Below are 12,350 nucleotides of genomic sequence, written 5' to 3'. Positions count from 1 at the left end.
GGTAGGTTTTGCTGTAAGAAGAAAAAAAAAGAGGCCTCCTTGCTGGATATGTGATAAGTTAGGCACCTTCACTAACACACACAGTAGGTGCTTCATGTAAGTTCCCAAGGTACATCTTCCCCTGCCCCCATATGCCTGGCCTCCAGGTTTGGAGTAAAGTGGCTGTTGGCCTTCTTCCCAGAACACAATGGAGAGATGTCTTTCTGGGCCTTTCTGAGGCACCGTGAATTGCACACCTGCCCAGCTCCAGGGGCCCTTTTGCACAGACTGCATTCTGAGTGGTGCCCCTGAGCTGTGCAACTTGGTGACCTTATTCTTCTTTCTCTTTCTTTTTTTTCTTCTTTTTAATCTCTTCACTGTTGATTGTATTTTGCCGGCATCAGATCCAACCCCCTTATACTTGTCACCACATCTGTGGCTGCCACTGCTGCTTCCAGCACAGCCTCATATGTTTTTATTTATCACTCCTGACTCCCGTCACTCTTCTCACTCTTTTAGCTTTTGTTAGAAAAGGTCTGGCCAGCCCCCAGAAGGATGCATTTGCCCGTGAGGAGTAACAGTGCTAACCTCATAGCGTTGGGGTCATGCTTTCCATAAGGAAACTTCCAGCTTTATTGAGGGGCTCCCAGTTCATTGTCACATAAGTTGTATGTGTGTTTGTATGGGGGAAGGGGTATTTCTTCCTCTGTTTTGTTTTGTGCTGGTCATGTTGCTTTTCAGCTAATTCTGGGTCAGGGATCTCAGCCTTGGTTGCACATGAGAATCATCTAGGGAGCTTCTAAAATTCCTGATGCCATGCGACTCTCTGGAACAATTAAATCAGCGCATCTGGAATGGGACCGATTCATTATTTTTTGCCGTTTCCTAGGTGATGGATGCCAATGCGCCCCAAAGGGACAGCCATTCATCTAGGCTACAGTCCTAAGGTGCTGGGACGATGAATTCCAAGCCCGGGGGCTCGGTTTTATACTTAAAAACAACAAAGCCGCCTGCCTGGCTCAGCAGTTGAGTGTCAGCCTAGGATCCAGGCGATCAGGGTTCAATTCGCGGGCTCAGCCGATCAATGACTCTCTCATCATTGCTGTTTCTCTCTCTCTCTCTCCCCTTCTTCTTTCCTCTCTCTGAAATCAATAAAGATATATTTAAAACAAAACAAAAACAAAAAAAGAACAAAGCTTCCTCACCAGCCAGTAGATGTTCGTCTTAAACATACTCCATTAAAAAGAAATCAAATAAATAAAACATGGCCAACTCTTTTTGCTTTGCCCATGCCTTGTAGGGAAACCTAAATGGTTAAATTAATTTTCACAAATGGATCCAAATCTAACCATTGCAGAAAAAAAAATACATATTCATTGTTGCTTTAGTCCCAAATTTAACGCAAGGTTCAGAGAGCACTTAGGTCTGTATTTTTAGCTAAGCATAGAGCTCTTTAGCTCTGGGAGACAGTGAACATTTCAAAATAGTTTGTTACCTAAAAATACACTTCCTGAAATGAACTTGAGGCCTGGGAGAGATGAATGGGTTTATTTTTTTCTTCTATATTTAATGTTACCACAAGAAAGCAAATCTTGAATTTATACTTGTTTATATTTTTAGAGGACCCAGGAAACAGGTGCTGTGCCCAAGGGACAAAAAGGGTTGAGTGGCAAAGTGTCAATGACAGAAATCTGAAATTCATGGCCAGGTATTGACCGTGGGAGGGCATTGAAACTGTTTCTCTGGCTTTAGGCAGGAGCACACTTAACACGGGAAGGAGATGAGGAGGATCTCTGGGAGAAGCACACGTCCCAACTTCTTTAACGGCCAAGGACTAGTCTAGTGTGACACGTGGTCTAGGTGCTTGATCTTCCTTAATGTCTTGAAGTTCAGGTTTGGTGACCAAATGCTTTATAGCGTTATAGCCTTGCCTCATCTCACTCTCCAGATGCATGCCTTTAATCACCGTCATTGCCAATAGAAATGGATCTCTTGCATTTAAATGATGCGGAGGGGGGTGTCCTATTGTTTGTTGCCTCTCAGCGTGCAATATGTGAGCTGCAAAGAACAGTCTGTCTTCAATATGTGATTGGTAGGTGTGAATGAATATTGCACTTATAATCATGTTCCCCCCCTAATATGAGGGACGTTCTATATTCTTTCCCACTTGGTATGAAAGACCAAATGCAAATTCTCATATTCATTCCTTTATGCATTCATCTCTTCACTCATTTATGCAATAAGTATTTTTGGATATGTTCTTCTTTGTGACAGGCCCTCTTCTTGGCAGAGTATATAACCGTGGCAGATAGAGTCTCAGAGAGCTTGCATTTTGGTGGCTAGATTATAAGCAGACAGATGATCAAATTGGATTGTGCAGAAGATAAAACAGAGTCTGGTCATAGTCCCTTGCAGGCTGCTTTAGGATGAAGAGCTCTCATTCAACCAGAGACTGGAAAGGTGACAAAAAGCCAGACAAGGGAAAGAGCAAGAGAAAGGCCTGAGGACTGAAGGAACTTGGCTTCTTGCAGGAATAGCCCATGCGTCCTAAAAGCTAATGGGCAAGATGTAAGAGGGCTGGTGGTGGTGGTGGTGAGGGCTGAAGTCCGAGAGGTAGCAGGCAGCTGGCCCTTGAGGTGGAACTCAGCCTTCATTCGCCTTTGGAACTCCAGGGCGTGGACAGTGTTTGGGATTGCTCTAGGAGTCACTGTGTCTGTGTTGATCGATCAACTGATTTCCCTCAAGGCAAGAGAGAGAAGTCAGAGCCTTGCAAGAGGCCCCATAGCTCTTCTGGGTGCAGGTCAGGAACAACATGGCCAAGTCCTGCCTCACCTACAGTGTCTCCTCTTGAGTGGCCAACTCCCTTTTGGACTTCACAACTGTGCTCCCTTGTGACCTCTCTGCCCATCTGGGTGGTGACTCCTGTGTGGCTTCCACATCCTGTGTCTTTCTCTCTATTTTGGGTTATCCTACCCTCATCTGTTTCCTTGACTACTCACCCAGCTAAACTATAATTTCCTTATGGGGCCTTTTCATTGTGCTCCCAGCACCCAGAACAATGCAGTGGCCCAATCTAATCTATGTTTCTTGACGGAATGATAAGGTTTGTGTAGAGTGTCTTATGAAATCATGACAGAAGCAAGAAGTTCCTCAAGCTTCCCCCACCCTGCAGTGGCTTTCCTTGCAGATTGCGTAAGTGCAGGGAATGCTCATCTGATGAGAAGGCATTATTTCGCCTTTGTATTTCTTCTTCTGATGTCAGGTTCATTTGAAATCACATAACATCACCCAGCCAGGCTTGGCTCAGCAGTTGAGCGTTGACCTAGGATCCAGGCGATAGGGGTTCGATTCCCGGTCAGGGCACATGCCCGGGCTGCGAGCTAAGCAGCCGATCAGTGACTCTCTCATCATTGATGTTTCTCTCTTTCTCTCCCTCTCCTTTCCTCTCTCTGAAATCAATAAAGATATATTTAAAAAAAAAAAAAAAAAAAAGAAATCACATAACATCACCAGGAGCTCATTGGCCGGCTGCCTGGCTGTTAGACAATCACTCAGTGTATGTTTCTTTTCCGTCCACAGTTAATAATGACATGATGATCACCGACAACAATGGGGCACTCAAGTTTTCACAATTGTGTAAATTCTGTGATGTGAGATCTTCCACCTGCGACAACCAGAAATCCTGCAGGAGCAACTGCAGCATCACATCCATCTGTGAGAAGCCCAACGAAGTCTGTGTGGCTGTCTGGTAAGGTTGCCTTTGAAAAAAAATCTTTCTTTCTCCCCCTTTTATAGTAAGGAATGCATGCTCATGCTACATAGAGCCCCAGCGTCTTCACACCCTAAGCATAGACACCATCCCTTTTCCCTTCCTCTTAGACCATCTCTCTTTTAATTGTTAAATGTGCTTTCCAGAGGGACTCTGTGCATCTTCAATTATACACACGCATGTGCATGTGCGCTTATCTATGTGTGTGACAGTATACAAGATGACCTTAAATATTTGTAATAAATCTGGAGACACTTGTATGAAGGAGAAGCATATGACACTTACTAGTCATTTAATGACACCCCCTGGGTACCCCACAGTGACACCAGGAGCTTTGTTCTCCTGAGGCAATCTCACTCTCATTTTGTGGAAAGAGAGAAGATGAAAGATGGGCTGTTGGAAGAGGAAAGCACTTGTCAAAAAAGGGGAACGATTCCGGAACCAGAAAACTACCCAGTCCTTAGTCAGAGCCTTGGCCATGTCTCTCACACCACCACTGGGCTACACACTACTTTTTTCTCTTGCGTCAGAACTGTGTGTTTCTCATAGACCAGATTCCCTCCTTTCTCTCTCTCTTTCATTTCCCCACCTCAACACACACACAGGGGGTGCTCATAAATTAGCTGATTAATTCCCAGTTATAAATTTGAGTGTGAGCAAGAGATAAAAGAAAAATAGAGATCATCAAGAGAGTCCCCATTTTATAAAAATATATAAATTCATTAATGATATGGAACATTTTACAGACATATCCTAATGTTTTGAATTTAATTTACTTGAATTTGATTTTTTTTTAAAGTTACCTATGTGTCTTCTGGCCAGTTGCAAATGAGAAGGTAAACCCAAATACCTTCGCTGCCTTTTTGGGAATGAGTCTTTTGGACTTTCTCCAAACCACATATAGTTTGCCTTGATGGTAGATCTAAAAACCTTGCAAATTTCTGCACATACCAGGGGATGAACTTGTTTCTTAAGAGCTAAAGGAATGTTAACAGCACCGACCTGTCAGGCGAGCCTGCTGTACCTGCCAGCTCCATTCATGTCCAGTTCTGAGAAATGTTTTTGAAAGACGGTGTTGAGAAGAAAGAGACCAGCGTGATTTGAGGTTTAGAAAGTCTGCCATCCGAGGAATGGCTGAGGCAATTAGAATGCTTCCAGGAAAGAAAGGACGGGCCTTCTCGAGAGATACCGAAGGACATGATATCTCTTGAGACATCTCAAATGGAAAGCATAGTGAACATTTTCACACGTGTAAAAGTTTTCACAATCGTGGTTTCCTAACAGCAGAACAGACTTCCTCCTTTGGGAGAGTCAGCTAAAGTTCAGGAGAGGCTGGGTGACTGGTGAGTCTAGTGCAGGGAAGGCGGAGACACCCGCCTGGATGACCCCAAGGCTCCCTTCACTCCTCTGCTCCACGGGTCACCTGTACCTAGACATGCACTGCGCTGTGAGCTCACTTCTACTAATGAAAAAAAAGGGCTCTTTTAATTAAGATATTTTCCCCTGACTCACAGTGTAAGTCGGAATGATTGATTGTGAACCAAATCGCTGGAATAGAGGCTTTGCTTGTCTCAGAAAATGTAAACGTGCAGGGGGAGAGGAAGCTCCCCATTTCTGCGTGGCCCAGCTATGAAGAGTAAATGCTATACGTGAACCTTATTTTTACCTGTCTTGGTAAATACAGATACTCCCGTGGAGTGGGAGTGCTATGGGGAGCAAGGGATGTGCAGTGGGTGCTGCCCCTCCTCCTGGGCAGCCAGCACCCTAGAGCTGATTGAGGCAGGGGTCCAAATGCCTGGCCGCTTCGCCTCAATTTGGGTCAGTTCTGACAGGCCGTCCCAGCTTTACGGCTCCTGAGGGGTCCGCTGGTTCAGATCCTCCAATGTGCAGCTCCCTTGAGTCACTTACAGGTGCCTGTCCAAAAACTCCTGCACAGAAACCTCTTCGCCTCAATATCTGTTTCCAGGGAACCCAAACCAGGAAAGGAGGCTATTTTAGAAACAGCCACATGTGGAAACTGAAAGCCTCTACCACAGTGCTACATGCATTCTAAGGCCTTTATCAGTTTTAATGTTTTCATTCATTCATTGATTCATTTAACTAATATCAGCCGTGCACCCATTTCATGTAAAATGTTCAAGTTCTGTCCAAGAATAGAAATATATTGGAACCAAAATTAATTTCATGAATGTGGTTCTTTTTTTCAGTGGCTATTGACAAACGTTTCAGTTGCTCAGAGCAAAAGTTGCAGGACAAAGAAGTCTGTATGTTTTTCATTGTGTTTTCCCTTCCTGTGCTCCGCTGCATCCAAAGATATTTTGCAAAGTGAGCTCTGCTGTCAGGGAGAACATTGTTGCAGGACTGAGTGGAGAAAGCGGCTAAGGACTTTACCCAGACTCAAGTATGGCAGTTGAGTTTCCTTTCTGCTATTTTAGTTCTTCAGGCAGCTAGGAGGTGGAAAGCAAGAGGCTCTGAAAGAGATGCCCCGTCGTGGCAGAGCAGCTGTACTCACAACTCCTTCCTTGTCTCATTCCTTGGCCTCCAGAAGCTTCACAACAAAGAGACACCGCGCTTTTCCCTGGGAGCATAGAGGACCCAATATGCCTTCCTATAATACTCTGCACATGTGCACGCATGTTTGTAACACACACACGAACACACACACAGGCACACTGCTTTGGGGGCAGGGAGGTGCTCTTGTTTCAAGACCACCATTTCTGCTAAGACTTTCCAGTAGCTTTGGGGTTAAGGGTGGGTAGATTTTTCAATAGACATCATTTGTTGTGTGACGGAGCCAAGTCAAGTTTCATTGAGCTCCCCTGCCACCGCCCTGGAGGAAGGATTCCGATCCGTGCGCCTCCTCTGACAGTAGGGACCTGCGTAGCAAGGCCTTGCCCTCTTGCTCCTGCTGGAGCGTTAGTTCGGGAACCATTGATGTGTTTCACAAAGTGGCATGCCTGTGTCCTCTGGAGTCTCCTCCAGGCAGCATCGATGTCACAGACATGACTCCCTTCCTTATCGGGCTGTTCCGGCCTCAGCCTCATTCCTACTGTTCTCAACCCCTTGTTGATACAATGTCCTTTAGTGACCTTGAATTAAGCACTAAGCAGGGGGATTGGTCAAGTTGCTCTTTCCCTGTGGGTATAGGCCCGCCTCTTTTCCAGGTGAAAGTTATATCTTAGCTGCGTCTTCTTTCCAGCCAGCCTCCCATTTTCCTTGCTGTGAGCAGTGAGCTTGTGTGTGTTTTTGAGGGTGAGGGGGTTGATTGGTGAATGTGCACTAGTGTGCGTTGGCACATGTGCACTCATATGCACACTCAGAATCCTTCCCAGGCAGGGTTACATGTGCAAAACTGGACCTATCATGTCATTTAAGGCCTGATTTCCCCTCCAAATGTAGAGGCTACCATTCAAGACAACAGCGATTTTGCACCTGAAAAGGGCAGAGATGGGAGGAAGGATGTCAGACCAACCTTGGCATTGGACAGTCATCCAAGATGGCAGGTTTATGTGGGAGGCAGCGAGAAGCAGGCAGAGAGCAATGCACTTTCTAAGGATACCAAAGGTTTATTTTGGCTTCTGCAATTACAATAGCAGGTATTAATCATGTCATTTTTAGATGCAATGTACGAGTTGAGCCAATTGAGCATTTCATAGGGTCCAAGCAAACTGCGAGAGATTCACTGAGCCTTTACTGAGTTAGGCTCCAAATATGTGACGTGGAGGAATACAAAATGTTGATGTCATTAGTTTATGACAGCGTAAAATGTTTCACTGGACTGTAAATGAAGAACACCTTGCAGGTCTTTCCCATGGGTTTGACTTTTCCTCCCCTCTTCTGTTCCTTCCTGTAATTCTGGAAACTGCAGATCTTTATCTAAGAAGCATCTTCCATTTTCTCAGCACAGCCAGCTGCTGACAGGGAACATGTCTTCACTCACAGTGCCCTGGGGCCCAGCAAACAACAAAAGAGGAACCACAACTACTTTCCCAGACATACTTTCTGAGAACAAGTTAGCCAGACAGGGCCCTGGTTCTGCCAAACAATCCAGGCATGCCCTGTGAGCCTGGCGGTACTCAGGATGGAAGGTTCAAAATCATCCTGGGGCCCGGCCTGTGTGGCTCAGCGGCTGAGCGTAGACCTATGAACCAGGAGGTCACTGTTGGATCCCTGGTCAGGGCACATGCCCTGGTTGTGGGCTCAATCCCCAGTAGGGGGCATACAGGAGGCAGCTTATCAATGATTCTCCCATCATTGATGTTTCTCTCTCTCCCTCTCCCTGTCTCTTTCTGAAATTTAAAAAAAAAAAAATCACCCTAGGGACCCAGCATTCTTGTTTTCCATGCCCTCCCCTGTAACGACTGTCTTAAGACAGTGGGTAAAATTCTCTGACAGTGTGGCCCCCAAGGTAAGCCCTCATGTTTGTAATCATGAGTGGGCTCGGAGACTAAGCAAAGGACAAACGCTCCCCCGGCAGAGAAAGCACAGGGACCGGGGGACGGCCTGTTCGTGCTCAGAGCGGGAAGCAGCTGCCCTTCTGGGAGAGAGCTTCGGGAGGGACATGCACCCCGGATTGCTTTGCACCCAGAGGCCGTTCTCATCTGTTCTCTCTCTCTCTGCCCGTCCCCCGGCGCCACCCTGGGCCTCCCACTCCAGGAGGAAGAATGACGAGAACATAACCCTGGAGACCGTGTGCCACGACCCCGCGCTCGTCTACCACGGGTTCGTTCTCGAGGACGCCGCCTCCCCGCAGTGTGTGATGAAGGAGAGGAAAGTGGACGGCGAGACCTTCTTCATGTGCTCCTGCAGCAGTGACGAGTGCAATGACCACATCATCTTCTCAGAAGGTGCGTGTCCCCCCCCCCCCGACGGCCCGGAGCCTGGCTTCCTCCGCGCTGATTTCTTGGGGGGCTGGTCCGGGGCCTCAGAGCGCAGTTCCTCTTCCTGCGGCTGAGCTGGGAGTGAGCCTGCGGTGGGAAGGGGTGCTGGTGGGGTGCAGCGTCGGCTGTTTCTCATCAAACCTGACTCATCGGGCCGCCTTCGTACTTGTCTTTGACCTTCCCCTAGAGCAGTGGTTCTCAGGGTGCAGCATGACCTGAGCATTGGTTAGAAATGCAGATTCTGGGGCCCTACCCCAGACCCGCTGAATCAGAAACTCTGGGTGCTGGGCCCAGCAGTCTGTGTTTTAACAAACCTTCCAAGTGATTCTGATCCAGCTAAAATTTGAGAACCGCTGGTCTAGATTGGAGGAGGCTCTTTGATATAGGAGGGGACTTGCTTTGAATGGGCTCACGTGGTTTTGTGTACATACTCCTAGGATTTGTCTGAAGTGTAGTTATCATTGGTCTCATTCGAGAGAACTGAAATACAGGGGGAAAATAAAGAGCCAAGGTTTACCCATGGGGGCAGGGAAAGACAATTAGATACCAGCCTTGATCTTTGAAGTTCAGCATTCACTTGACATGAAAGAAGGGTGCACACTATTCCCTCAATTAAAAAAAATACAGACTATTCAATGATTTTTAATTACAAGAGCAGTATGTGTTCCTTATTACAAATTCAAACAACCCAACAATATGCAAAATTTTAAAATTAAAAGTACATTAACTTCATCCCCTCACTCCCAGCTCAACACATAATCAATACTGAGAGTTCGTGGGATGCACACATTTCTCCGTCATTATTCATATAATCGCTGCATCCCTTCTCTCTGTCTTACTCCCTCCTCCCTTCCCTGCCTTCCTCCATCCATGCATCTGTCCTTCTGTCCATCCATCTATCCATCCCATCCACTCACCCATCTTTCAGTGCAAATAGTTGATCAGACTCTATTATTGGGCAACATTTTTTTTAGCCAACTCCTTTTACTTCCCCTAAGGAAGATAATACATACAGATACACTGCACACCTTTCGGTTGTCTAGAATTCCATAATATGGATGATCTTCTCTGACGGACTCAGTCGTTTCCATTGGGATCGCAGCTAAGCCATTTATAAGCTGTTTGTCTTTGCGTGTACTAACTCACCTTAGTTTTCCCCTCTGAGAAATTCAAATAGAAGTAGTGTTCATTTTCAATAGGATTTTTGTGAAGATAAGTGAAATTATTCATGTAGGGAACTTAGGATAGTACCTGGCACAGGGCAAGTATTCAGTACATTTTGGCTGTTACTATTGTTCCCCTGGATTCAGTTGTCTTATATTTGGATTGAGCCAGGTGAGTGAGGAGCTTTATACCAGCATCATGTTATAGTCTCTTCCTTCTGGAAAATCCCTTCGGTTGAGTTGCGCTTGGTGCCATCCATCGTAAGCAGCATTCCTGTGAATCTGAGAGGTGTTCTCACTGTCAAGAACGCTGTCGAGGAAACAGTGCATTGTATCGCTCTCTCCTGAGGAGGCCAGGAGAAACCTGTCCGGCTCCCTGCCTCAGAAAGATTATCCCTCCTGTTTGCTTCTGAACTTCAGGACACTTTGAAGCATACAGAGCAGGGGCCAGCAAACTTCTTGGATGGAGGACCAGGTAGTAAACGTTTTTGGCTTTGCAGGCCATGGAGTGTCTGCTGCAGCTACTCAGCTCTGCCGTTGAGGTGGCCAGAGACAGTATGTAAACAATTGGACGCGGCTGTGCTCCCATAAATCTTCACTTACAAAACCAGGCTTCAGGCCAACCCCTGTTGTAGATGGTCATGTGTTGTTGTTTTTTAATTTCTCCCCTTGATCCTAACTACCAGAAAAACTTAGAGTCCATTCTAAGTCATGCTTCTAGCAAGTTTGTGAGCACACATTTTATATACTGTTATTGGCTCAGCCTGCCAGTTTTCCTTCATTTATCTTCCATTTGCATTGATTCTAGCTCTTTCTACCTTCCTTTACTATTGTCTACCTGTAGGTCACATGAGATTTTTCTTTTTTCACAGCATAGAACTGTGAGTAACTTCAATTGTATCTATAGGGTGTCCCTCCAAATATATATACACTTTAACAGCTGATAGCTCAATTGATGTTTCTTTCTTTTCAGACTGAACCAGTGGAATGAACCATTAATTATTCAAAGTGTGTATACAATTTTGCGGGGACAGCCTGTATTTAACTTAGAAACAAGGACTCTAGAAACCACTCTGACTCAAAGTTCAACCGATGTGGTTAAATAGAGAAGCAGACCATCAGATGGAGGCCGTCACCCGCGTGTGTTCATTGCTGACCTGTCGGCTGTGTGCAGACTTTCACAGTTCCTGTGCTCTCTAACCGGAGAAGTCGAGGGAAGGGAGACAAGGACTTCTAGTAGCCACAGAGTTTTCATTCCCTCCTCTCTCATTGTTGTAGAATTTCTTTTAAATGAAAACAGCCTCTTTGGTTTGCAAGCCTAACTCTGGCAGGAAGACAAATGATTTTTTTACAGTATCAGACACGCGGTTTCCTGTCTGTGTTTAACTTGCTAGCAGAGCATCTCAGCCAGCTGGTTCCCCCTGGACCTACTGTGACCTTAATAACGTTGCCTCCTGCCATCCAGCATGCCCACTCTGTGTATTGATCACATGCCCGGTGCACTTGATTGACTCATACTGGTTTCTGAGTCAGGGAAGAGCTGGAGGTGCTGCCCCTTTTCCCTCAAATCTCATTTTGCGTTTGTTTCACTCCAGGACCAGGGAGCTGGCTGCTTGAGTAACTCCTGGTTCTCGTGTCTAAGAAACTAGAAGCATAAATGGTGTTTTGGCAGGTCCAGGGGTTCTGGGTGTGTTGCCTTGGAGCCTTGCACTCCATACTCAAAATAGCTGTCTCGCCAGCTGTGCATTTTTGTTTCGAGAGAAACAAACCAGATTTACTTTCTGGTCTAAATGCAGAAGAAGAAAAAATGAGTGTGGAAATATGGTTGTGAAAAGTTGTTAGCAGAGGGAGAAAATTATGGATTAAAGTCAGTAGTCTCATTTCTGGGAAAGAAATCCGTTTTTTGGTGGGGGGGATGACTCATGACGAGGGATCCTTTAGTGTGAATGAGTTTGGTTAGGAAGCCTCCACTGAATCCGTGAATTTGGCCCCCAGTCTGGCCAAGAAAATAATGAAGGTTGTATGTGCCAGAGGTCACTGTGACTCAGTCAAGCGAAGCTTAGAGAATGTATTTGTAGCGACTTCAGGCAAATAAGTGGCTTTTGTAGATTTTTTTTTTCCTAAGCAGCAGAGTAAACAAGATCCTCTGAGGCCAGATGTGGTTGCTGGTTGTGATTATTTCTGCTGGAACCTCATTCTGATATGAATCACAGCAGAGTGGAACCTACTAAGGACACAGTCTGTCTCGCACCCTGTACACTGGTTGTGAGTGACCTGCATAACGGTTGGACACATAAGGCTGGTGTCGCTGTGAGGCTGTGGTGATACTTAGCAGACTCTCATCTCTCCCACGGCCACCTCCTTGTGTTCTATAAACAACACACAGGTGATGGTGGAAAGGATCGAGGGAGACTCTTTGCTACCTTACAAGTATCCCAGTGTCCCACCAGTGGAAAAACACCAGGGAGCCAGCCAACCACCGCGAAACTGACTTTCATTTCCGCCCCTACGAAACTTCAGAGGCTGTGTTTACCACCAACTGGACATCTGGCCCACTTG

General features: G+C 46.1%; 1 protein-coding gene across 1 annotated transcript in view; it reads left to right on the top strand.

Moving 5' to 3' along the window:
• Positions 1-12,350, top strand: part of TGFBR2 (transforming growth factor beta receptor 2) — a 70,084-nt gene that overhangs the window by 29,967 nt on the left and 27,767 nt on the right. Inside the window, exons 2-3 of the mRNA XM_087824901.1 lie at positions 3,559-3,727; positions 8,405-8,595. Coding sequence (XP_087681027.1) covers positions 3,559-3,727; positions 8,405-8,595 — 360 coding nt within the window. The remainder of the gene's footprint in view (positions 1-3,558; positions 3,728-8,404; positions 8,596-12,350) is intronic.

The sequence above is a fragment of the Miniopterus natalensis genome, chromosome 15 (assembly GCF_054644295.1).
Source record: "Miniopterus natalensis isolate mMinNat1 chromosome 15, mMinNat1.hap1, whole genome shotgun sequence".
In the NCBI taxonomy this organism is placed as follows: domain Eukaryota; kingdom Metazoa; phylum Chordata; class Mammalia; order Chiroptera; family Miniopteridae; genus Miniopterus; species Miniopterus natalensis.
The sequence above is the reverse complement of the archived record's forward strand: the minus strand, read 5'-3'. Positions and strand labels throughout refer to the sequence as shown.